This window comes from Myotis yumanensis, unplaced genomic scaffold (genome assembly GCF_028538775.1).
Source record: "Myotis yumanensis isolate MYYU_CA2020_CCGP unplaced genomic scaffold, mMyoYum1.0.hap1 SCAF_5, whole genome shotgun sequence".
Classification (NCBI taxonomy): Eukaryota; Metazoa; Chordata; class Mammalia; order Chiroptera; family Vespertilionidae; genus Myotis; species Myotis yumanensis.
The window spans coordinates 6,183,925-6,210,258 of NW_027223756.1; the positions used below are offsets into that span (position 1 = coordinate 6,183,925).

Sequence of the window (26,334 nt, forward strand, 5' to 3'; positions counted from 1 at the left end):
GAGCCTATTGTCTTTTTGCATCTATGATAACATATCCTTGAAATGTCTCCGTAACTTGTAATTTCCCTTTTCTGGACTCCTTGGGCACAACCTAATGTGCCTGGGCCCAGGACAGATACCACACATTCCTTCATTGTTATTGTTATCATGTTAATTGTTGACTGTTAACTATCCTGCATTCACTTAAGTATGTGTCTATCATTTTACTTTTTATCCAATCCCAGGGGTCCCCCTCCCACCCCGCTTTGCTTTCTCCCGCCTCTCTAATCTATCACCAGTGGATTTCTTGTAACTCACCTACATCCCCTCCTTTGATTGCAATGTATAAAAATAGATGAAAGACCGCCATTCTCTGGAGCATTATCTCAATCCGTTGAGGTTCTGCTTCCTGGCAATTGTTGACAGTTTGGCTCAAATATACTCACAAAAATTCTTTACAGGTTTGAATGTTTTTACGTTAACAATACAATCTTCTTTGAGCTCTTAGTAGAAATATAGGAAAGGAAGTCTGGAATCAGAATCAGTTCTGTGAAGGCAGGGACTGTGTCTCATTTGTCCTTCTGCCCTGTACTGAGCAAATGCTTAATTAATATTTGCTAACTGAAAGAGGCCAGTAAGATAAAGTAAATCATTAAGATGAGTATGGAATTAAATTAAAAAATCACTATTTTATTCTTGCTCAAGATTAAATCTAAATAAGGATGTTGTTCTAGTTTATTGCACTTAAAAGACAAATGAAGCTGGAAGAGGTTTGGGGCTGAAAAATAAAAGCAGGGTGACTAAGTAGTTTGGACAGGAAATAAGACTCTGTGGCTTGCAAACATGAAAACCATTGAAATAAACTAATAGATAAGTAGATCTAAGATGCACATGGGTAGGAATTATATTCACCAAATCCTGGTGTACAGGAACTTGCACACGGTCCTGCCTTTGGTTCAATGCTTTGCTATTGAGGTTTTGAAATTCTTAATAACTTAGGAACAAGGCACCCCACATGTTCATTTTGTCTGGGCCCGGTCAATTATGTAGCTGGTCTTGGAGTAATATGGATAAGTTATTAATCCTAAGAACTGTTGACGTTAAGAGTAACAACAGGGTAAAAATGAGTTTGGATACTTTCATGAATTAATGTAGAAGTCTTTTATGGGGTCTGTTTTAAAAAGCTAAAGATATTTTTGGGTTTTCTTAAACCTCTGAGGATGATGTAATAAGGGCAACTACCAACAGAGGGCCTAATAGAAAATAAAAATCCATTCTCATTATTATCTATCTGAAACCCAAAATTAGACACATGTCACTGCTGTAAATTTGAGCAAATAAGCAAACTGAAATAGAAATACTGATCAAATATTTTTCAAAGAACAAACAGCTTGAAATAATGATTAATAAACAAATAGAATTTTGGATGAAATGTAACCCTTGCTTCCTTCTTTCTTGGCATTTACCGTAGGTTTAGTCTGTCTCATTGCTCTGTATGACCCTCATTTCCTCCAGTTTTCCCAGCGGCTTCCTTGTTCTGTCATCTGAGCAATCTCATCCCTTCCCCAGATAGAAAGCAGAGTTTCTGCCTGCAAAACACTTCACAAAGGAGAAGGACCCCTGCGCCCGGCTGCGGCGGGCTGCCCAGGGCAGCGCCATTTCACCTGTGCATGTCCGAAAAGCTACTGCTTGGAATCTGCACGTCGGGAAATGTAGTCTTGGAAATTTAAAGACTATGTTAAAAAGTTACTCAGATGTATTTGCCACATGGATTTTATATGCCCCATGTAATGAATTTGATAGGAAGATAAACTTTCTATCAAAAAAGGCCTCTGGATTTTAAAATTACGATAGTCTTAATCTGGAAACCTTCAAATTTGGCAAACAGAAACCTTGGGGTAAAATGCAAGACTTGCTCTCCAGTTAAAATCCAGGGACTTCACATATTGGCAGCCTCCTCACAAACATTATTATTTAGGGAGGTAGGCCACCTTTTCCTAGCGAAGACAAAATCCTATAGAGAAGTGGGAGGAGAACAAGACTTCTGTTTAGGACATCCCATTCTATTGGCTAGTGATCTTCAGGCAGTTCTCAAAGTACAGTCCCTGAGCCACCAGCATCATCTGAGACTTGCTGAAAATGCAAATTCTCAGGGCTCAGTCTAACATGTCCCAAAACCTCAATCTGGAGGTGAGGTCTAGCATTTGTATTCCAATAAGAACTCTAGTGATTCTGAAGGTCACTATAGTTTGAGGCTACTTACTACCTTTGGGTAAATGAACACAGGCTTTTTTTTAGCACTTCCTAAAAATTAGGATCTTTATGTTTTCAATGCTAAATAAGTGGTCAGACACAAGGACATGAAAGTTCAGAAACTGGCTTTGAGGACCATAAACACTGTGTAAGATTCACTCTGAAGAAGATAAAAACAGAAAAAGAGATATCTGAAAATATGCATTATAAAGTCTAAGGAACATTTAAACACTTTATTGTAACATAATATGCTTTTCATCCGTTACTAATATTTTAATATGAATATATAAACATATTTACATTAACAGGGATCAATCAGTGATGATTTTTTATCCTGTATACTGTTTCTATTTCTAAAGCATGACATCTTATTTTTAACACAAAAATAATGTATTGCTTTAAAAATCAGGACTTAAAAACAAATTATAATAAAGAAATCGATAGGAAACAACAAAACACGCATTAAGTAGCCAGCAACTGCACTGAAATAGATACACCACTCACATATTCCATTATGTAAATGAATTCAAAGATATTTCATGACTGATCAGCTAGAAGGGACATAATGATTTATAATTCAAATAACTGAGCACTGAAATCAAATTGAGCTAATATATATTTCTAAATATGCAAACCTGAAATAATTGTTAAAAAATATAAATCAATGTACCCCGGTTGAAACCATTCGTATCCGTTAGTTTAAAATGTTATAGCTTTTAAACTTTTATCTAATAAGTTTTCTGAAAATATGATTTTTTAGTAACTTTAGGAAGTGCTCAAATGCAATAAATAGCTTATAAGACAAAAGGTTATAATTGTAGGATTAAATAACATATACAAAATATAAGGAGATAGGAGAAGGATCTTAATAGCAGACACAAATAAACTAGGCATTATGCAAATTATACTAAAAAGAATACAAATCAAATTAATTTTATATTAGATTTCAATTTCAACCTAAAAGATAGGGTAAATCGAAACAATAGATATGTGCTATAAAATAACTGGTTTCTTTCTAGATAATATGCTCTCAGAGTAATTCATTGTGAAAAGGCCAGAGTTTGCAATACTAGGAAGTACTTATAAACCACTTCATATGTTAGAAATAAAGAGTATTTCAGCATTATTATTTTTAAAAAAATACAGGTTCAGGTTTTTTTTTTTAATAAGAAAAAATACATATCTTAAAAAGCCAAAATGACCACTGGAATTGGGTTGTACATCACTTTCCAGTAAAAAGGAAAAACAGCCTGGACAGGTGTAATTTATCATTTTTCTGATTTAATATCAAAGAAATATATTAAAATAATAAAAAGAATCCTGAAATCCTCAAAATTTGTAGTGATAAATAGCCCTCCCTGACTTTATTGCATTATACCTACTAACAGAAATATTGCATGGTGGATTTTGCCAGACAAGGACGATTATTTTCCAATAAAAAGTTGCATATTAAATTCCAGCACAAAAGTGGGTGTCTAATACTTTGGAAATCTTTTATGGCTTGCCAAGAAACACAATTTTAAAGTTAACTAATACAAACATATTCCTGAAGTGAACCTACATTAAAGATTTCTCTACAATGCCCCCATTTTCAGGAAGTTATCTTCATATTAAAATACTAGCTAATCTTAGTGGTTAACTAAATCAACATTTATTTTTTACACTGTTCTCTCTCATTGGTAGAAACACGACAGTATTATCAATTAACCTAATAAGAAAAGATGATTCTGGTTTTAGATTTTAAAAATCTGCTAATGAGAGAAAATTATAAACATTTTAATGTGTACTGGGAAGTCTCATTTTAGAGTAAATAAGATGTTGAGTTGATAGGACCAATAATCAAAAGTGTTCAAAACACTTAAAATTTTCTTCTAATTCCTTTGTGCCTCTTAACTAATGAAAAGAATATTCTTTTCACCTGAACACTACTAAAGACATATTGATTCTTAGAAATTCATTTTTATAAGGTAATATTTTAGAACATTTTGACCTTATTAAAAATACCTAGCTAATGGAATGCACTTGTTAGGCTATTCATATAAATGATCAAATATATAGTAAAAAGGATATCCAACAGAAAGGTCATTTAGGAACTGAAGAGTCCTCGAAATTACAGGCTCACATCTTCCCCAGTATTTAAGGTTTGTAACACTAAATATAAACAAAAAGTTTTAAATTGTAAGTAAGGTATTTGCTTGTATAGGGAAAACATGGAAATAATCATACATTCATGTAAGTTAGAAGACCTAAATCACAAAATACCAATGGAACATTTTCCATTCTATTCTTTTTATAGCACATTCAAAATATATACAGTCAATGTACAAATGGTGCATAATTCTATACATTTAGTTTTATAAATGAAAAAGCTGCCTAAGTGTTTCACAGGAAGAACATTAAGTTTGTATCTGAAACAAACATATGTGGGGATGGATAGCAGGAGCTACAAGGAAGTCAAATAGAGGCTCACAGTTACTCCCAAGAAACAAACCATCCAACTTGTGGCTCCAAAACTCACTTCTTATGCTTACGGTTGTTTATCTAGCTTTATTCTCTGGAAGCAAGATAGTATTATTTATGTGTTACACAGATAAAGTGGGATGCCGAGTGGAGGCACACCAGTTTAGGCCAAGTGTAAAAGTTTTATCTATGACTAGGAACTAGTGAATTCTGCTAGTACTGTAAGGATAATTAATTCAGTTTCCATGAATACGTCTCTGACAGCCATAGCTTCCTGTTGGAGGCAATGAAAGCCCTGTGCTTAGGTAATCAAACCTCTCTCAATGATTCTAATTTGCAAAAATCTCTTCACTCGGTCTTCGAATTGGGTGTTTTCTTTTAAATTAAAAAAAAAAAATGCTACCCAATTGACTTGAAGAGCCAGAGTCTGTGAACTTTATAAAACCATGTCTTGCCGAGACCGGTTTGGCTCAGTGGATAGAGCGTCGGCCTGCGGACTGAAGGGTCCCGGGTTCGATTCCGGTCGAGGGCATGTACCTGGGTTGCGGGCACATCCCCAGTGGGAGATGTGTAGGAGGCAGCTGATCGATGTTTCTCTCTCATCGATGTTTCTAACTATCTATCTCTCTCCTTTCCTCTCTGTAAAAAATCAATAAAATATATTTTAAACAAAAAAAACCACAAAAAAACAAACAAACAAACAAAAAAAACCATGTCTTGATGCTGCACACTGCAGTTGTGTGGAGACCATGACAAATAACAATGTCATCTGGATGGTGAACTTTAAATATGAGAAATTAAGTTTCAATTAAAAACTATGCTATCATCCTAAGAATTAAAACTCAATTTTTAAAGTCTTTTATTAAGAAAATTAATATTTATGAAGAGTTTTAAACACAGTAAAAGGTCTATTAGATTCAAACCATCAACAACAAAAGAAAAATCAAAAACCAGAGCAGGAACTCACATTTTCGTCATGAATGTTTCTAGAACGTGATTGTCATCTGTTATTCCTAGCACTTCTGACATCCGGGCATATACCTGCATGAAAACAATTGTTAAAAACTTTATCATTAACATATATTTTCAAAAGACTATCACATTGAACAAATGGAAGATTTAACTTGTAAGTAAGGTATTTGCTTGCATCTACACTAAAGTAGGAAGTAGGTAGGAGAGCAAATGAAGAATTTTAAAAAATGTTTACAATTTTAAAATTTACCAACTTTTTCTTCTGGGAAGCATCTCACTTATTTTGAAACACATACACACCCCTCTCACATACTCATTTTACTCCCAGCACACTACATACTTTTTTCCCCAAAGAGGGAACTAGTATCCCTCCTTTCTCAAAGACAGGCGTATGCACGTGAAGGGCTAGACACTGGAGTGCCTCGGTAAAAGGCTCCAACATTCACAAAGCTTCTATCCATTCCAGATTTCAGCAAACCGCCAAATAATTCAGGACTACGTTAGGCTGTTATAAAAAATAATTTCAAAAATAAAGCGAAAGAATTTATAGAAATTCTCAAATATCCCTCGATTAAACTCCCCCAAATAACAGAGATAGGTCTTACTTTCCACACTGAAACTGAAATTCCAGGCTCAGGAAGTCTCTGAAGAGTGCACCGGGGCCTGGGAATCCACTAAGCTTCCAATTAGGGATCGTTGGTTGCAGAGTTTGGGGTGCAACATTTCAGTTCCAACCCAAGCCACACTGAGCTGATAAACACATAGCCCACTTCGACTGGGATAATGCCACCGGCAGCCAATGGAATATTCCCTAATACCCTGGCAAAGCTGAGAGGTGGGTTAGTTAACACCTCCACACTCCCTGATGCTCTGGTGTGATTCCAGGCTATCCCTGCCAGACACCAGCTGTATAGGATTTCTCTTCTGCGATTTGATCCCCGTGATTGTTTTCTCACTTTCTTGACCAGCCTATTTCCTATACGGTATGGCAATCTAGCTTCCACTCTCTCCGCCTTGTTTTTCATGTGTAAACAACAGCTTGATATGCTGCCATAGGTCATGAAGGTGAGAGAGAAATCACAGGATGTCCAGAGCTGCAGGGTTATACAAGGGAGGAAGGCTGTTCATTGCACAGTCTCGTATATTTGGATTTAAGCACTATTCAAACCAGAAGCTTGTGTTCCAGGTTTTCAACCTAAGTCCTATGACCAAAAAAAGCTCCTCAGGCCCATAGAGGAAATGAGAGAGAGAGAAAAAGAGAAAGCAAAGAGAGGGGGAAGATGGGGCAGGTGGAGAGGGCAGGGGAAGGAAAGAGCACAAGGGTGGAGGGGAGAAGCTGGGGGAGAGACAAAGAAAGGAAATTGATATCCAAATTGCTGTTGCCTCTTCTGCTAACTTCTGAGCCCTACAGAAAAGCACTTCAATGACTGTATCTCTGACTGTGCGCACGAGAGTAGGCCTTCATCTCTTACACGACTGAAGCGATCACTGTGTTGGTAAGATGGCTGAGGAACAGAGGGAGCTAGGAAGAGAGAACCTAGGGAAGTCAGTCACCACCAATCCCCAATGATCAGAAATTTTTAAGCACATGGCAGGCTCAAAGGAAGAATGGTATGTAGAAAGGGAAGTTGCCCATCTCACCATGATCTCGAACCTTTCTCATAGGTGGGAGAGAATTGGGTCCCTTGGAAAAACTGGTGTTGATATGATTACTGGCATACAAGGCCCTTCACAACTTCACCCCTAAACTACTTCTCCTCTACCGTTTCCCTTAACATGGAGCCACAATGAAATAAATGCAGCTGGGTAACAGGTTTCTCAGGCAATTTCAGATCTCCATGAGTTCAAGTGCTTCATTTTGCCTGAATCTGCCTTCTTCCCCCTCTTCCCGATTCCCATTCAGAAGTCATCTCTCCTCCCTCCAGCAGTGAGCTGTCCCCTGTCATGCTACTGTTCACTGTAGTTGTTTGGGTGTCCATCCTCCACCCCCTGCTCTGTACTGTATTTTTGTAAAATCAAATTTTATATTTTTAAGACTCTATAAATGCTTGTTTATGGCAAAACTCAGGCTTAATCAAATTTTGATTTTATCCATGCCCACTGAATAATAAAATATAATAACTAAAATGTGATTTTAAACATTTTAATATTAAAAAATATATTTTTTAAATTGATGGCTTTTTGTTGTGTCCCTGGCGCTCAAGAAAGGAGAGAGCTAGACAGGCGTCTGTTGTGCTCTGCTGTCAAAACAGTTCCTCAAAGCATCCGATTTGACCCAATAAGATACTAGAAAAAACGGTCAACATTGACACATGGCACTGCTTTAATCCACAATTATCCTTGTAACTTGCACCATTCCTTTTATCATCCATTAGCTTTGATTCCCATTATCCCATCTAGAACTGTGTCAACGCTTTTGTCCCTAGGGATTTCTCTCCACTACTAGGATCTGACAGTCAAGCTTGAGTACTAAACAGGATCATTACCTCTTAAATCCACTTATCTGATCTACTGAATAGTAAATTGAAAAGCTCATTAAGAGCAACAATCTGATTTGTTTTCACGTGTGACAGGGTCATTTAAAATCAATGTATGATTACTGCATTTCTTTTAAAAGACTGGCTCACATTTTCCAAGGCACCTTATCATCAGAGAACACACAGATAATATGAAAATGTCTTTAAACTTTTGGAATTTAATTATGTCATAGACACACACAATTTAGGGGTGGGAAGTAATCTGTCCAGTGAGAAAAGATCTATACAACTGTTTATTATAAAACACAAGCCAATGAAAGTTTTCACAGAAAATTCCAACACAATATCACTTCACCAAAAACCATTTTTATGATAGCCAGAAGAAAGTTCATCATGATCCTCATTTTAAGGAAGGATATAGAAGTTGGCATTGGAATGCAAGGAGAGGTAAAAACTCACTTTAGTTCACAGATTTCTAATCTTTTATTTCAGAATCAAGATAATCTGATCACAGTGAAAAATAAGCAAGAATCTGAGAAATAAGAGACTAGTCCATTGGTATTGTCCATGGTCTCTAAAGTATACAATGAAGTCACGTCTTTACGTGTTTCACACAATCAGAGAGGCACATGTTACGACCTGGTTTCTGCCTGTCAGCCTGTGCCTGCTCCCCCTCGTCCTTCTTTTTAATATGCCTGCATTTCTCCGTTATCGACTACAAGCTCCCTGAGGGCAGAGATGATGCTCTGTCTTTTACCTCCCATGCCTAATAACACTCATTAAATGTAAAATGGCTAAAAAGGATGTAATGTTAAAATGTAAATTTTGGCCATTTCATTCAAATTTTTTTTTCATTCAAAAATTTTTAACAAAAGGATAAGGTTGTTTTAGAGAACCCTTTTCTCTAAAAATAATGTACCCCAAATTCCACTCACCAGAGGTGACCACAGGTATACTTTTGTTATTTAAAAAGATGTGGTTTTAATGCTTAAATAATATTTCTGGAAGAAGCTCTCTGTAGATCAGTAAGAAGAGCTCTCCTCTGCTGAACACTCAGAACACCTATGATTGCCTGCCTGTTCGTGGCACTTACATTATACACTAGAATTTGATCTTGTTTTAGAATTAATTTTCCATGTGAATATGGAAACTTCATTTTCCTCCACTATTTCAAGCATGTGCTGACTGAGGGTAGAGAGTGTCTATTTCTCTTTACATCTCCAGAGAATTTACAACACTGTCTTGATAAAGTTAGCACCAAAGAGAAAGCATGGGCTCTGGTCCCAAAGATACCTGGATTGGCATTCTGGGTCTACCACTAGCTAGGTGTTACTTATAATCTCTGAATCTTGACCTCCTATCTGTAAAGCAGGAATAATAATACTAACACCTACTTTATGGGCTTCAGGGAGAACTAATTGAGGCCTAACACAGAGCCTGGCATCGAGTCCTCAACAAATGCTGCTCCCTTCCTACTCCATTCCATGGCCCTTCCTCATAGGAGCTGCTCAACCTGGCAGCTAATGCCTTTTCAAGAGGAGGTCCATTACATAAAAAAATAACAGAAAAATAAGAAGGAGCTTACCCTGAAGATTTTGACATGGCACAAAAAAGGTTAAAACAAACAAAACCTTAACATATGTGAAGCTTTGAAATCTTTTCATGCATATTCAGTCAACACACTCTAGTCAAGGTGAGAAATGGCAATTGTTGAAGGGAGAAAGCTTCAAAATTTCATGATACAAAGCCAAATTCTTTCTACTTCTAAAGATTGCCTTAGAAGCTAGAAAAATTGCCCATTTTTACCATCCATCCATCTCTCTAGCTCTTGAAATACAGGAAGTTGTTAGAAATTACCATTAGTATAGACTTGAAAAGGCATGTTCCTAAAAAACTGTTTTAATATGTTTGTTTTCTTATTTCTATTTATTTTACTGTGAAGATTCTTTCAATTTTCAGAAAAGAACATTCAGGTTTGTGTATGACACTTCAATGACCCAATACTTCTCTAACTTTTCAACTAACCAAATGACAAATGCTGCCTGTGCCTATGCAGTAGCTTATATAACCTTCTATCTGGCTTTTAAGAAGGAAGCCAGATGAGATAAGAAAACCAGACAAGAGAATAAACATACAAATAGCAATAAGAGTTTGAGTTGTGAATTTAATTTAATAAAGAATAAAAGCATGTGCTGGGATAATTTTTAATTACTTTCTCCTTCCAATCCTAATCCTTGGTCTTGAGTATCTGCAGTGCTGTCTCTCACATTCTGGTTATAACTTTGAAGAAACTAATTATGTCAATCCTCAAATTTGAAGTAGATTACAGAACTGGGAAGCCCAGAATATTAGTTCCTAAAGGTTGTATGGATATATAATGACAGCCACAGAAATTCAATAACAGCCCTCTATGAAATGCACTCAAAAGCACCACATGAAACAAATTAAAAAGAACAATGAATCGCTCATTCTGTGCAAATAAGAAAATAAAAGAGAAAAACTGGTTCTGTAGTTTTTCATAAGAGTTGTTATAATGAATTAAGATTTTGGATAATGAATCTTCAGAAAATTACAGTAAGTTAATACCCTTAGGCCTTCTATAAATGATCTCAAAGAGCTTTTGTAAGCAGGCTCTATGCAGAATTAGCAGTGCTGTGAAAATCAACAACAAAGTATTCTGCCATCAGATGATATATTTTCCTGAACCAATTTATTCTGAAAATTTCACATCCAATACAAAATCGATACCACAAAATTAAAAAAAAAATTGTGAATTTTAAAGTATTATTTCAATCTACTGAAATGACGTATCAAGATTTTTAACTGGTTGCAATTTGGCAAAACAAAACCTGTCACCAGAAAGGATTCAATATAATGAAAGAATTAATTTCTTAGAAAAAGAATTTGGGAACTCAGTGTAAATTCATTTATTATGAGTAAGAAACCAGTTTCCATATTTTTGTCTTAGGCTTCAAGTGCCCTTGAGGTCAATGCAGTGCTTTTCATAAGAGACCCAGTTCTGTAAGGGGAGGGAAGAGAAGAAGAGGGGTAGGAGGGAATAGAGTATTTAACCACTTGTATGTAAATCATCTGAACTAAAGATACTAAGCTCTTTCATTAACATTTGAAGCAGAATAAAACATGAACATCACAATTAACTTATGACACATCAAGAGAATTAATGGTACAAACACCACTGCTGCATATTATTAAATATACCAACTTAGTGATACTGAAGAGATCCACATCAACCTTTGGCTGACTCATTTTTCCATGTCATTTAAAATAGCATCACAAAATATAGGACCACAATTATAGGTAAAAAAATCTTTTGCCAGAATTTAATTTTAAAACCATAATATACTAGCATGTTGGAAATCAAGTGGTAAACGTTTAGGAATCTGTTTGCCTTGTTCAGAATGGCACATGATACAAGAAAAGTTGGCTATGGAAGTAGCAAATCAATATGAATGTTAAGTATTTATTTCGACTGGAATATCTGAACCCACCATCTGTGGTGGCCATCTTGCTGAGGGGACATGCACCTAACAAATCTCTTAAGAGGCATTCCCAATCTGCTTGAATAGGCTATTGTGTAAGAAAACTTGGAGCCACCCCTTTGGCCTCACATTTCCTTCGCTCCACATCCTGTGGCACAAAGCATGAACCCAGCAGGCTGGGGTGCAGGGCTGCCTGCTGCCTTGTGATAATCCCCTCTCCCAGTAGGGGCCTCCACTGATGCATGGCTAAGAACATGCTTCCTCTTTTGCTTGCACCCCAGTGGGGCTTCCATTCCTAACTTGGGCCCACATCCAGACCACTAAGGAAGGGCTCCAGATGCTGCCAGAGATATTTTTGGATTAGTGTCTGAGCAATCACTTATTAGAAAGAGGAATACAGGTAGAGTGTGAAAAGCAGCAGTACTGGGAATGTCGGAGGGATTCTTTCCCTCCCACCCCCACCCAGACCTAAGGTCTAACTACCACCTGTTCAACAGAAGCTGGCTGTTTGCCTCACTTTCCTTAGGGAGCCACTGACTAAGGATCTCCACCAGCATGAGCCTAATGTCTCCCGACAGGCCTTCGCTAGCCAAGAGGGACCCGGGTGGAAGGCACCAGTTATTGGTCACAGGATACACAGCCCAGAGAAAGACTCCCGTGGCGCCACCAGCTGAAAGCCAACTAGAGAAGATGAGGGGTGCAGCACATTTGTCCTGACACAGCTTTGCTCCTGCTGGCTGCCAACTCACTCCATGTCTGAGGCCAAGCTTCTGTTAAACTAGTCTCTGTGGCTGAAGCCACGGTAAAGCCCGGGTAAATGTATTATCTTCCCAAGACCATACAAGAAGCAGCTAGCCATGGCTCTGGCACAAGCTATTTGAAGAAGCCTTGACTAATTTTGGTAGAAGGTTTGGAGACCAGGATTTGAAGGGGCATTTCAGGTATCAATTTCTAATTCTTTGCAATAACAAATGTATAAGATGACATGATTAGGTTTTGGAGCACAGAAGTTGATGCTGGATGAAGATGGTGAGAGGGTGATGGTAGAGGAAATCAGGAAATAAGAGATTTTGTTTGTGCCAATCCCCCCTATCTCTCAGAAGTGTCAGTCAGAAACATATCTGGCACACGGGATACATGTGCTAGAGATACTGTTCAATGACAGATCCTAGTCACCGTAGCCAAGTGAAACTTTCTCCTTCAGGTATGAATACTGGTTAGAACTGGCTGCTTCAGAAATGTTATGATCAAGAAGAGTAGGTTGCTTTCACACTACGCAAGCACACTAAACAGAGCCGACCAGTGAACATTTGGTTAAAAAACATGCACACTTCAGGGTTATATGCTGCATTTAAAAAGGAACCCACGACAGTGCACCCTACACATATCATTGTGAGCGTGTGCCTATTAGTACTGAGAATCTGGGGCTGTGGTAGGACAAGCATAAAGATTGGTGATCCACCATAGTAACCGCAACCCAACTCACCTTCACTACTTTCCAAGCCTTCTCTGGAACTCTGGACACATCACTCCTCAGGCGTACAACCTAAAAAGCACAGAGTTTAGGGACCTGCCACCTGGCGTCAGCGATAAGGGAAGAGCAGGCCTTCCCAACTTCAGATACAAGGAGAATGTGGCTCAGGATCTTTGTGGCTGTCTCTTAAAATATTCTTGGGGCTTTGATTTCATTCTGGAGGCCACGAGTAGAGGCCTGATGAAGTGCTGTTCCAAACCCATTACAGTGGGTTTGCTTCCACGGAATAATTCAAGAAACCAATTACTAAAGGATAGCCCTAAAAAAGCACCAATTATGCCCTAGCTGGTTTAGCTTAGTGGACTGCAGGGTCCCAGGTTCGATTCTGGTCAAGGGCACATACCTCAGTTGCAGGCTCAAAACCCGGCCCTGTTCAGGCGCGTTCAGGAGGCAACCAATTGATATTTGCATCGATATTTCTCTCTCTCTGTCTCTCCCCCTCCCAATCTCTCTAAAAATCAATGGAAAAATATCCTCGGGTGAGGATTAACAACAACAAAAACAAGGGAAAAACCCCCAAAAGAGCCAATTATAAAAATACTGACATATCTACCTTAAGGAATCTGTTAGCACTAGTTTCCCATGAGGCACTCTCATTATGTAAGTGTGGCCAGTGGAGCTGATGTAAGTAGGCCAAGTCACCTTCTCATGAGTAAACGTACATCTTTAATAAATGGAACTCATTTCTATAGTCATTCAGAGGGTAAGTAAATCATATTGAGCCTTCCACCACTTAATCAAATTCTTACACACACACTCTCCCCATCCTCTAAAAGCACACCAAATTATAGTTACAGTGGGTGCTGACTTTCACCAGGTCCCATTTCCACTTCTAGCAACTTTATTTTATTCATACATGTTTCCCATTAACATTACTCTATTTTGTCTCCATGTTGCCTCTCTGAAACATGACTGATTTTCTACATCTAAAATGACTTCTGTACCTTTCTCATAAGAGATACTCAACTCTGCACCTCTAAGAAGAACAACCTGACATGAAGAGAATAATGGCTCAGGGAATAAAGGAGGGGATGTCAATGACATCATCTGTATTTTTGCTACTTTGTTAAAGCAGTTATTTTATTTTTTTCATAATAGTCTCAAATTTTACTCAAAGACCTTGTTCCTCAGTCCTTTGTATCTTTCAATTTATCTCTCACACTAGCCTAGTTAATGACAACTTTAACTTACTCAAATGCAGTGAGTCAGAGTTCCCTTTCCGATGGTCCATTAACACCCTCAAACACTAATGTCTGGTTTCTCTGAGCGGCAAAATCAGTGCAATAGTGCTGTCTCCAGCCTAGTCTTCCTAGTGAACCCTTCTGTGTTGAAAATGAGTTACAACATATGCAAAAGACCAACTGGTAGACACAGTGGCCAAGGAAGCATATTCCTCTCTCAGTAAGAAGACAGAAATGAGCAAGTTAATTGAGTATGTGTTTTAGACAACTAGGAGGAAACACAGAATGTATGTGCAGTGCAATGCACACAAGTTTTGGAGTGAGACTCTGCTACTTGCTGGCCTAGCACAATGCTTGGCTAAACAGGCACTGAATAAAGAATTTTATTTAATGAATTAACTAAGATCTTGGTTAAAATTAATTAGCTTCTCAGAGCCAACCTCCCGCAGTCCCTCCCCCAGCTGGCTGGCCCCGTTTGGGGCAGACCAGCAGGACACCACCCTTGCACAAATTTGTGCACTGGGCCTCTAGTATAAAATAAAGATGAGAGTAGGACCTATTTTACAGAATCTCTGAGAAGATTAAAGCAGTTAATTTATGCAAAGCACTTAGGAGAGGCCTGGCACATAGTGTTAGCTATTATTATTATTGTTATCATGTGCTGTACTATGTACAGCACTGCCAGCACAGTGTCAGAAACACTTGGAAAGTTTTTAGTACACAATAAGCACCAAATAGCATTAGCTATTAGCTATCAGAATAGGTGGTCAGTAAATGGCTGCTATTATTAAGTAATATATAATCAAACATTAGTCTGACATTAAGATGATGAGGCACACCCAAAATGACAGCCTCTTTTCTTTGTATTTTATCTGAACTAGATGCAAGAAAACAGACATATGTTCAAAGTTGGTATGCGAGTAGTTTCAGTAGTGTTAAGGAAGAGTGATTAGAAAGAAAAGAGCCCTTATGGAAGATAGCCTAACTCCCAATCTTGCATTTTCTATCTATAACTTCTATCTTATGGAAGGAGGAGCAAGAAAAGTGATGGAAAGGAGGCAGGAGAAAAACAGAATGCTCGTGGTAGCAGGTGATTCTTATCTTTAGGGCTCATCTGTACTGTATCACCTAAGTTCCCAATTTTAAAGCTCTCACCCTCCTTTTTGGAGTCCACAAATTCCTATTTCCTGTCTCCAGGGTAAGTCCTCAGCTCATTGGGTAAGTAGGTGACTTATATCCCTGTTTCCAATAAATTATCAGTCTTCCCAATTCAGATCAATGAGTCCATCCAATCCTCCAAGTTTTCTTTGCTAAATTAACGCATACAGACAAGGGGTTTCAGAATACCATCATTAGTTTTAAATTATCAAGAGTTTTTGGTAAAGGGTCAAATCTATGGTGTTGGATGGAAACTAGACTTTTGGTGATAAGCAAGCAATAGGTTACGCAGATATGGAATTATGTTGTACACCTGAAACATGTTATTAACCAATGTTACTTCAATTAAAAAAGTTTTTGTGTGATAGGCTTAGAAAGGACAGAGATGGAATGCCTTTTAGATGTAAATATAATACTGACTGATCTCTGACACCAGACTAGGCGTTGAGTTGCTTCTTCTGTAGCAGATGGATTACATCAAATACCTAGGGTCTAGCTCAGCTCTCTGGTGACTGATGGCTAGCCAGGACTAGAGGCCCAATCTCTGGTTGCAGAGGAAAGTTTTTTCCTTGGGCAGTGAAACAGCAAATTCTGGGATGAAGCTTGTGAAGCTGGCCGTATTAATCATTACACTTACTGGTAAAACTGATCATACCTGGACTCATGCCTCAATACATACATAGGCAATGGGATACAGTGGAAAGCAAACTCAAGTTTAGAGTAAGATGATTGGTCAAAACCCAGGGTCTGTCTCTGAACAAGTTTATAACCTTCCTGAAATCTTTTTCATATTGTATAAAATGAAGACAATCATACCTACTGAATAGAATAATGCTGAGAGGACTAAATGAGAAATGTAATGAATAACTTCACAAAATGGTGAAACACAATATAGATTAAATTAAGGCTGAGGCCACAACATTCTCAAATGATATTTCCTGGGCATTTCTCATCCTACATTACTTGAACATAGAGACCTCGTAAGTTACAGCATGGACAATGTTTTCCTACCCAGTGCCTTGAACTTGAGGAACTTCGGGAATGTTCAGGTCCTAGAGCACTGTGTAAGGCTTCGGCACCTGCTGGGAGTGTGCTATTAGAGCCCTTGCCATCTATGTGCAAATGACCAGGGAAAAAAGGACAGAAGAACTGGGACCATCAAGCATGAACATTTCTAATGAGTGAGGAAAGTGGACTGAGAGGAAGCATGGAAGAAAGTGGTCATGCAGACAAGAAAGCGCAATAAGCGACCAAAGGCTCACCTGAAACTAATACGATACTGAATGTCAACTGTAATTAAAAAATTTTAAAAATACTTTTTTAAGTCAAAAAAAGAAGAAAAGAAATAAGTGATCAAAGGCTAAGAAGAAAGGGTTGAGACAAAAGCTGAGGATTGCAATTCTCAGCAAATGCGAGGCCAGCCGTGTCCTAAGGTGCTTCGCCCTCTTCAGGATTGTCTGTCATTTTACAGTTTTCTTCATCAAAAGGTGGGAGAGACTGTCCACGGAAATGCATTTCCAGTTTTGGAATGGGAATAATCAGAAGATGTAATTCACATTGGAGAAAGTTGTTTCAAAGCCAACTTCGCTTAAACACATCTATTCAGTAAATCAAGGATACTGGCACTGGGGAGCTACGCAGGCCTCGGGGAAAAAAAATCCCAGTAACTTCGCCAAATGTGCTTTTATATTTCAAGATTCCTTCAACAGAAACACTCTGGGAGATAAAAATTAGAAAAACACTGAACTTAACTAATTCAAAATGTTGAAAAATATTTTGCATTTGTGTTTTATAACCAAGTGCTTTTCCCACATTTGTCCCAAGGCAGCAGCTGAAGCGTTAGATTCACCAATGCTAATACCAGCAATTGGAACATGCTCTTTGGCAAGGCAGAAATAAGATAATTGTTCAACATAGGCTGGCTTTTCAGAAATACTGGAAGCATTGCCTGTAATTATAGACATCTGTCACTGCTAGCCACTCAGTACTAACCCTGACATCAATATATACAACCATAGCACTAAACTGCCTGCAGGCACAGCAATGGAGACCAGATACGCTAGGCAGGCAATCATCTGCTTCATCCGAACTATCTGTCAAAGGTTCCCAACCACAAATAGCTCTTACATTTTGTATCCTTAGGATAATATGTTGATTTATTTTAGATTCTCTAATATTTACAGTCTAGGCCATCTACTAAAATAAAGAAACAAAACTTATGGCTAATGGAGGCAGTTACTGTTCACAGTCATCATAAAAGGTCATAGCTCAACCCTCAAATGTTAAAAATTGATGGCAGCTTTAACCATGCACTATCGTACAGATGTTTCCTTTTGTAGAGGCAATTATTTTCAATAGCAATTCAAAATGGTAAATACAATCTTTCATCAGCAAGTATGTTGCCACATTGATCTAATAGAAATGCTCAGATTTTAAAGCCTTTTTTGAAAAGTAAAGATAAGTTTCAGTGTTGAGTACTGAAGACCCCAGATTGTCAGTTTGAGTTTAGCTGTACATATAGTAACGTATCTGGCAACCTTTTTTACATATACAGACGATGTGATGTCTAAAAACTAGGGAATAATATTAAAGCATAAAATACTTGGTTAATGAATGAGTCAATTGACATCATGTTGCTGGGTGTAAAGCTTACTGAATTATGTGCATGTACATTCCGAATTTGAAAAGCTCAAAGATACACTGTAGCTTTAAACGTCACTGTTTTTATTTCTTTGACGCAGGCAGAGAAGCAGAAAATTATTAGACATTCAGACTAATTAGGAATAAACACTCACAATTATCATAATGTGTTACTAAAAACCCAGATATTTCTTGGTCTGATCACAACAGCCTATGCTGAAGAAAAACTATTAATTACTGACAGACAGTTAGCTTACAAGTGAGCTGCATCTTAAAAACCTCTTTTAAAATACAATTGCTAAATGCCTTACAGTGCTGTAATGTGAGACAGGTTCAAATCTTATTACTTCCCTGAAATTAAAACCTAAGTTTTAATACTGTTCAAGTCGAACAATGATTCCACACTTTATTGCTTTTGAAATCCCTTGATGATCATAGGAAAAAATGCCCCCGAGAAAAAAAGACTGTTTTCGATAAACAGAAAATACAGTTTGCACTCTTAGCCTCTTTGTCATCACAAAAAAAGGATTTAATGCCAATTCTTTAAAAAAAGACTTTTTCCCCACAAAATGTGCACCTTGTGTGCCATTTGTAAAATCAGTTCACTTTCTTTTATTTATTACTGCAGCGCGGCAAGGCAATAAAGAAGCTACCAATACCTAATAAATTACATGCCTTTTAAAACAATTCTCTTGCTACAAAAACATGTAACTACAAAGGTTTACATTTACATGGTACATCACATGAAATGTCTATATTTGTGTCCTATTAACCATTTTGGTAAATTGTGGACTTTTACCAAATAGCTGATAGAAAAAAAAAATTTATAAATGTCAATGTGATATAAAATAAAACCCATTCCAATAAACTCTTATGCTGTTTATACTTTCTAATAATCCTCCAAAATTTATTTTAAAACATGGTTTGATGAATTATTTTATGCATCTAAAAGGTATTAAAAGATATTCTAGTTAAGATTAATTTAAACTTTACTCAGTGAACACTAAGACCTAAGAAAGTACCTTTCCCCCCTAATTTATAATGCTAGTATTATGCAATCTTTCAAAAATCACAGCTCCTAGCAATTACTTAGAACAGATTATAAAAGCAAGATCGCCGGATATAAGGCAAAAGTAGCCCAAATTTGTTCCTTAATATATTTTGTATTTTAAAAAGATACAGAAACTTGCTTATTTTAAAATATTCATATCAAACATGTCTTGCTTAGTTATAATTTTTCTTTTAAAATATATTTTCACATATCCTCAAGAACTGCCTAAAAACCCTATTGTTTGAAAGTAAGCTGTTTATTTTGTCTTTCTGGTTTATCTATGTACAAATGAAGTTTGAAATATCTGTACTTCAATTCCAGAATTAAATCATTAAATTATTCAGGGTATTTTCTTAATGCTCTCATCCTCTAATCCAGTGACTTTGCATCGTTGTGTCACAAGAATTTTTAAAACATGCAATATCTGACTATTTAGTCACGGGCACTGACCTCTTTTCCCTTAGATTGTCCAATAAAAAAATGACAATAGCCAACGCAACAATAGCTGTCCAGGGTGAATGAATCAAAATTATACCTATTTTTTTTCCAAATCAGCAAAAAATGTATTTTTTGGTGTGCTGCAGAATTTTAGTACTTAGTTTGTGTGCCATGAGATGAAAAAGGTTGAAAATTGCTACTCTAATCTCATGATGAGCATGTAGTTATGAGGTAGTGTATTGTCTTTTATTATTAATTTCCTCCATTTCCTGTAACAGCTATCATAGCTGTGGCTTTTTTTGTTTCATACCTACAAAATTTCAACTTTGTTCAATTATGCATGATGAGCAATAATTCAATTTTCAAAGCACAACTTTGTTCCATTTCATCTTTACTTTCAGATGACAACCCACTATAGCGATGCATACAAATGCTACATTCTATAGCACTCCATTTCTCTAGTCAGACCTACTTTTCCTCGCTTTCTGTTGATATCAGCTTGGTTATGAGGATTCACAATTAGGAATTTGTGGGAGGTATCTTTTTTGAAGAGTTCAATGAAATAATTTTATTTCATCTTCACAGATTTTTTTAGAGGGGAATCATTACCACCATAATCATGTTCTGTAAACTATATTTCTGTATATGTAGAGAACCCCAGTATATATCACAATTTATCTTTTGCTTCTTTCATTTTTTTTTTAATTAAGGGTAAAATATGTTGAGGAAAGTTTATTGGAAGTCCTAGAGCTTGGACAGGCAGGCTTTTGGGGACAAAGTAGATTTAGAAAACAAAAGCATCCCTAGCCAGTTTGGCTCAGTGGATAGAGCATCGGCCTGTGGACCAAAGGGTCCCAGGTTCGATCCTGGTCAAGGGCATGTACCTTGGTTGTAGGCTCCTCCCTGGCCTGGGCCCTGGGAGGGGCTCTTGCAGGAGGCAACCAATCAATGTGTTTCTCTCACATCGATGTTTCTCTTTATCTTTCCCTCTCTCTTCCTTTTGCTTCTTTTAAATAGTAAATCCTTTTGAAATCATGACCTTTCCCCATACTGCAGCTGATCTGAAATAAAATTCTCAATTAGCAATCAAGAAAAATAGCTGACAAAATATCTACTTCCTCTATGGCCCCTGCTCTCCCTCCTATATCTCATAGACAAAATTTTACTTTAAATCTTTAATTACTTAGAGTATCTTCCCTCTGGCTGGGAGAAGGCTCACAATCATTGTCTAGTTCTAGTCTCTCTTGGATTACTAAAAATGTGCATCAAAGCAGGCAGGGCTGGATATACATTAACCTCATTTTCTTTAGATGAGGAAAATAAGAAAATGGTTAGGAGACTGCTCAAGAATACACAGTAAAATGGCTTCTTCTCCAACGTCCTATTCAAAGTTCTCACTATATGACAACATTGTTTCCCAGCTATTAGAAAAAATATATATATTCAGACATTTATTCTACTAAATCCAAATTAAACTTTTTAGTGGGTGCTATTTTATTCAATGCATGGAAAATAATCTTGACTTTTATCTGGCACCTTTCTGACAGTGGAAGTAATGAGTAGACAGATCTTGGTGCTAATAGAGAGGGGCAAGGAATTCATTTGTTTTACTAATTACCTTCTTAGACGCAATGGAGCGTTCACTTTATTATCAACCTCCTTAACTTGGTAAACATCTAAAGTGCACTGATATTTAGTTTTCTTGGTCTTGTTTTGCAATCTTGATGGGAAAGTGGAAAATATGCAGCTGGACTCTCCTGGCCTCTTTTGGCACCAACCTGCAACGAACCCTTAGGTTTATTTTATTCCCGTTTCTGTGATGCGCAGAACTGAATGACACTAGAAGAAACCCCAGCATCCCCTGGGACTCCTTCCCAAGATTACATCAGGTATCTTCTTATACATTCCCACTGTTCTTCTGCATATCCATCATGGCCTCAGCATATTGAACAATGATTACCTGTCAGCTCTGTCTGTGTTCTGCAACAGTCTGTGATGGCAAGACTCTCTCTAGTCAATATCGTGTGTCCCATTGTTTAGAACATAGTAGGCAATTACACGTCTTTGTAATTCAAATGTGTGTTTCTTCCCCAAAACCATCAGTAATTCTCCAATTCTCAGTGGACACTGATCAGGTGTTCCACAAATTTAACTAGATTCGGACACTATCTATGTAGAGATAGTGTCAGATTCCATAGGTAAAGGGCTCAAAACTGTTCCTAATTAAGACCTGAGAGTCCAGGTTATCACCTATAGATCAAAGGTTCCAATGACTTCCTCCTTGGGTTTAATTTGCTAGGGTGGCTCATAGAACTCAGAGAAACACTGTTCTTATTAGATTACTGGTCTATTATGAAAAGATGTAACGCAGGAACAGTCAGATAGACAAGATGGGCAAGGTTTGTGGGAATGGGTGCAGTTTCCACGCCCTCTGAGTGAGCCGCTCTCCCCAAATCTCCACGTGTTTACCAACCCAGAAGCTGTCAAAACCTTGTCCTTTTATCTTTTTATGGACCCTTCATGATATAGGCACAACTGATTAACTCACTGGCCATGGTAGTGACTGAACTCAATCTCCAGCCCCTCTCCCCTCCCCAGAACTCAGAGGGTGGGACTGAAGGTTCCAACCCTCTAACCCAGCGATTCTCAACCTGTGGGTCACGACCCCTTTGGGGGTCGAACAACCCTTTCACAGGGGTCGCCTAAGACCATTGGAAAACACATATATAATTACATATTGTTTTTGTGATTAATCACTATGCTTTAATTATGTTCAATTTGTAACAATGAAATACATCCTGCCTATCAGATACTTACATGACGATTCATAACAGTAGCAACATTACAGTTATGAAGTAGCAACAAAAGTAATTTTATGGTTGGGGGTCACCACAACATGAGGAACTGTATTAAAGGGTCGGGGCATTTGGAAGGTTGAGAACCACTGCTCTAACCAAATGGTTGGTTCCTCTGGCAACCAGCCCCCATCCTTAGGTGCTTCCAAAAGTCACCTCATTAACAAAAACTCAGGTGCAGTTGAAAGGGGTTTGTTAAGACTATGAAGACACCTTTATTGGTGGCTAATCACTTAGGAAATTCTAAGGGTTTTAGGAGCTCTATGCTAGAAAGGGGAGTGAAGATCAAACATAATATTTCTTTTTTTAATATATTTTATTGATTTTTTATAGATAGGAAGGGAAAGGGATAGAGAGTTAGAAACATCGATGAGAGAGAAACATTGATCAGCTGCCTCCTGCACACTCCCTACTGGGGATGTGCCTGCAACCAAGGTACATGCCCTTAACCGGAATCGAACCTGGGACCCTTGAGTCCGCAGGCTGACGCTCTATCCACTGAGCCAAACCGGTTAGGCAATATTTCTTATTATAAATTGCAATGTCATAGTACTTACAAGTGCTTGAATAATGAAAGAATAAAAGTGTGGCCCTGATCTACCCCACATAACATTGTTACAGCTACTATAGCGATCCTTTTCTAATTTACCATTCTGAAAAAGTGAACACTGCTGGTTCCAAACCACTGTTTCTCAATAAATCACTGCTCTAATTAACAACATATACTGCAGAAAAATGACTAGGATGAGAATAACATTTCTCTGCTTCTGTTACCATGAATTCTGACCACCTTACCCTACTTAATGCATATTCAGTCAATCAGTAAGGAAACAGTTGATGATCTAGGACTTCCCTAGTTGTATGACAGATATAAGATACGTATTTGTCCTCAAAATTTTGAAGACATTGCCTCTGCCCTCAAAATTCTCAAACTTAAAAAACAAAACAAAAAAGAACAGAGCGAAAAACCCTTAAGGAGCAAGACTGAGAATTGTAGCTCATCATTTAATGGATTTAGACTTAGACTTAAATGTCAAATCATGTGCATGCCACTTTCTACCCTTGTATTGTTAGTCAATTTACTTTATCAGTAGAGTTAGGATTAAGAACACCTTCATCATTAAGATTATTTTGAGGCTTACAAGATATAATGCATGTAAAAGCCTATTGTCACAGTGCCTGGGATATAATAAAGAATAAATGAGTGCTAGCATTGTCATTATCATTATTATTTAACTAAGTTTTAATGAATATGATCCAAGTATTAAGAACTGTAAGAGTGAATACTTGAACAGAACATTGATTGAACGATGGGAATCGTGTGGGCTGGAGGAAGAGGGGAGAATAAAGAGAGAACAACAATATAATAAAGATGCTGAGGGTCAGCCTGACAGAGGGGAGCTGTGGGAACTTAGATCGGCTAGGAGGGGGAACTAGATTATGGAGGATCTTAGAAGCCGAGGAGTGCTGGCTTGATGTAGGCAACAGAGAGGTTTGAGTGGGAGAGCCCTATGATGAAAGTGGTGTTTAAATTTATCCAACGACAGTGTGTATGATGGACCACAGACAGAGAAGTCAAGCTTGTATCCTTCTTGGACCCTTTGTTGTCTCCGATACCATGTGATTCCTCTCCTGATATTCTGACCTTCATGGACACACGGTTCTGGTTTCTCATTTTTTCTAATCCTTTATTTTCAGTTAGAAATTTCTATTCTCCACATCCTTGAACTAAGAGTGCCCTCCATCCTCATATTTCTACTTCCTTGGGTAAAGTTCATCTGCTTATAAGATTTCAATTAAATATGTACCAAAATAACTCTAAATCCATAGTTCCAAAAATAAGTACTGAATGTGGAAAAGAAACCCCTCAGCCTTAGTTGTATTCCTGAAGAAAAGTAGCTAGGGTTGGGAATTGAAAAGGAATGTTAAGGTGGCAAAATTGTGATCATTTTGGCTTTATTTTGTGGAACAGAAGAAGGCGTGAAGTAGGCCAACAACCTGGAGGAGATTACTACTACCTAAGTTAATAATTGAAGAACACAACATATCAGCTCAAGGGCTCATTTGGTTCATTATTGTTTCTGATTTCTACTCCAACGACCTCCTTTCCAATCATGACCATTAACCTCAAAGGTGAGAGATTTAACCTAGATATTTATTTCTTTCCTTAATAATTGGTTGAGAATCTTTCAGTCATGGACTTGTCAAATCTATTTGTATTTTCAGTTTGTGACACTACTTTTAAAAAAAGTTCCATAAATTTTATTATCTACCATAGAAAATAGAATTTCCTCTTATTTTCCCTGAACTTACTGTAGGACTAAGGGGACTCTTGAATTCCACTATTTGAGAAATTTTCAAGTCCTACCAATAGCCCAATTAAAAAAAAAATCTGATCGTCCCTCTTAAATGTTTAACTTTCTAGGCTGAAGAGGCCTAATACGTTCATAATATTTATTTTCATAGTGTAGTATATGCGAGATGCGATCTAAAAAAGTTAACTATACAGTTACATCTATTAAGACTGTGCTTTTAAATCACTTGAACTATTGCATCTTTGGGGTCTGTTTTGCATAGACCACAATTTTGGGTAGTGACAAAGATAAAAAAAAAAAAAAAAAAAAAAGGACCACCACAGCCGTTCAATTCTGACTATAATCTTTTTTTTTTTTTAATTTTTTAAAAAAAATATATTTTATTGATTTTTTACAGAGAGGAAGGGAGAGAGATAGAAAGTTAGAAACATCGATGAGAGAGAAACATCGACCAGCTGCCTCCTGCACATCTCCCACTGGGGATGTGCCCGCAACCCAGGTACATGCCCTTGACCGGAATCAAACCCAGGACCCTTCAGTCCGCAGGCCGACGCTCTATTCACTGAGCCAAACCGGTTTCGGCTGACTATAATCTTAAAAGGCTACTGGAGGCCTTATGTTGACAGAAAGTCCAAGGAAAAAATAAATAGGTGTTGTTACTTTTAGAAACAGGCCACCCTTGTTCCTTTTCTTTCTTTTTAAGTGAAAGCATTAAAAAAGGAATTTAAGAAAAGCCGAAATAGGGGACCATGTGCTACATTTCTCAATGACTAGAGAAATAAAATGCCTCTAGACTATCGAAGGCTAGACGATCAGGAACTTCACCAACCAAATGAAGTGCACTCACCTGCAACTACAGAAAACGTACCACCCCTGAAACCCTCCACCACGAACAAGATCGTCTTTTGGATATGACAACATTTTTGAAGTGGACAAGAGCCAGAGAAACTAGAGTTCAAATCCCCAGTCTCAAGAGTGAGCCTGGACAATTCTCTCAACTTCCCTGAGAATCAATTTCTTCATCTACAAAATGAAGATAATACCCATCTTGTAAGGCTATAGAAAGGATGAGTAATAACTTGGACAGAATGCCTAGCACAGTATCTGGTGCCCAATAGGCATTTTATAAGTCCTATTACTATTGAAAAAAGTTGCACCTCTAGAAAATAAGCTTATGAAGTATTAGGAATTTTCATGAAAATACACAATGCTTTTTTCCAAATGAGAAGGGATAAGTAAACCATCATTTACATTCAATTACTATGCATCTATTAATATATCACACTATTTAGGCAATTTAAATTTTGATGCCTGAGAATAAGCAATTGGGAAGGGAGGAAAACACTCTAATTACATAACATATAACATACTGTACCTAAATTAAAAAGCAACTGTTCTCTTGAGCACTGACTGGGAATAACCTAAAAGCATAAGGTTTTTAAAGGGTGGTATGGATTACTAGCTTATTGTGAAAAATTCCCGATGACTTTTAAAGCCTTTTAAGAACTCCAAAATGGCTGA

The 26,334-nt window shown here is 37.4% G+C and overlaps 1 protein-coding gene across 2 annotated transcripts in view; it reads right to left on the minus strand.

Moving 5' to 3' along the window:
* RANBP17 (RAN binding protein 17) overlaps positions 1–26,334 on the minus strand; it is a 232,699-nt gene that overhangs the window by 81,554 nt on the left and 124,811 nt on the right. Inside the window, exons 15-17 of one of the 2 annotated variants that reach the window (XM_070414417.1) lie at positions 13,128–13,187; positions 5,660–5,733; positions 4,303–4,383 (exon numbers count right to left, since the gene is read on the minus strand). In XM_070414417.1, the coding sequence (XP_070270518.1) occupies positions 4,303–4,383; positions 5,660–5,733; positions 13,128–13,187 (215 nt within the window). The remainder of the gene's footprint in view (positions 1–4,302; positions 4,384–5,659; positions 5,734–13,127; positions 13,188–26,334) is intronic. The other variant, XM_070414418.1, reaches the window with a different exon arrangement.